General features: G+C 48.5%; 1 protein-coding gene across 1 annotated transcript in view; it reads right to left on the bottom strand.

Moving 5' to 3' along the window:
* The window catches only part of LOC119594539, a 24,704-nt gene that overhangs the window by 7,116 nt on the left and 16,934 nt on the right, over positions 1-654 (bottom strand). The window contains exons 8-9 of the mRNA XM_037943571.1: positions 469-601; positions 4-87 (exon numbers count right to left, since the gene is read on the bottom strand). Coding sequence (XP_037799499.1) covers positions 4-87; positions 469-601 — 217 coding nt within the window. The remainder of the gene's footprint in view (positions 1-3; positions 88-468; positions 602-654) is intronic.

Raw genomic sequence — 654 nt, 5'->3', positions numbered from 1 at the left:
CCTCCAGCGGTAACCGGGAGACCAGGACAACGGCCAGGAGCAGGAGCGCGTCGCCCAAGTAGAAGGCTGGCATGTAGTCGATTATACCTGTGAGAGAGAGAGAGAGGAACGACGTGAGGGTCATGCGAATCCAGGATACATGTTGTGGGGGAAAAAGGCTAAGGTTAAGGGGCAAAAAAATATGGGAATCTAGGGGAAATATTGTGGGGGAAAGGGCTATAGGTAAAGAAAAAGAGTAAGAAAATTCAAAGATGATTTTAGCCAACTTCAAAAACGTTTCAACGTCGGAGAATATCTATGGGCATAAGCATATGTAACTAAAAAATATATCCTGTACTTGAAACAATGCCAAGAGATACGCCACTCCGATTTCTCAACTCACTTTTACCTTTTTATTTTAACCAACATACCCCCAAACTAGGTCTTAAGACTCCGTAAAAAAAACACCAAAAACCAAAGACGGCTCACCTGTGGCTTCCCCGATCCTGTCGATGATGATGCCGGCGATGAGCGGGATGATGGAGAAACCCACCATGGTCATGACGCGCTGTTTGCCGAACTCCCCGCCTTGCTTGTTGATCTGCGCCAGGGTCACGGCGTCCTGGGGGGAGGTAGGGAGAGGGGGGGGGGGTGTAAGTGCTTGGTATTCATTCG

This window comes from Penaeus monodon, chromosome 34, assembly GCF_015228065.2.
Source record: "Penaeus monodon isolate SGIC_2016 chromosome 34, NSTDA_Pmon_1, whole genome shotgun sequence".
Classification (NCBI taxonomy): Eukaryota; Metazoa; Arthropoda; class Malacostraca; order Decapoda; family Penaeidae; genus Penaeus; species Penaeus monodon.
Note: the sequence above shows the minus strand (reverse complement) of the source record. Positions and strands in the feature narration are given on the sequence as shown.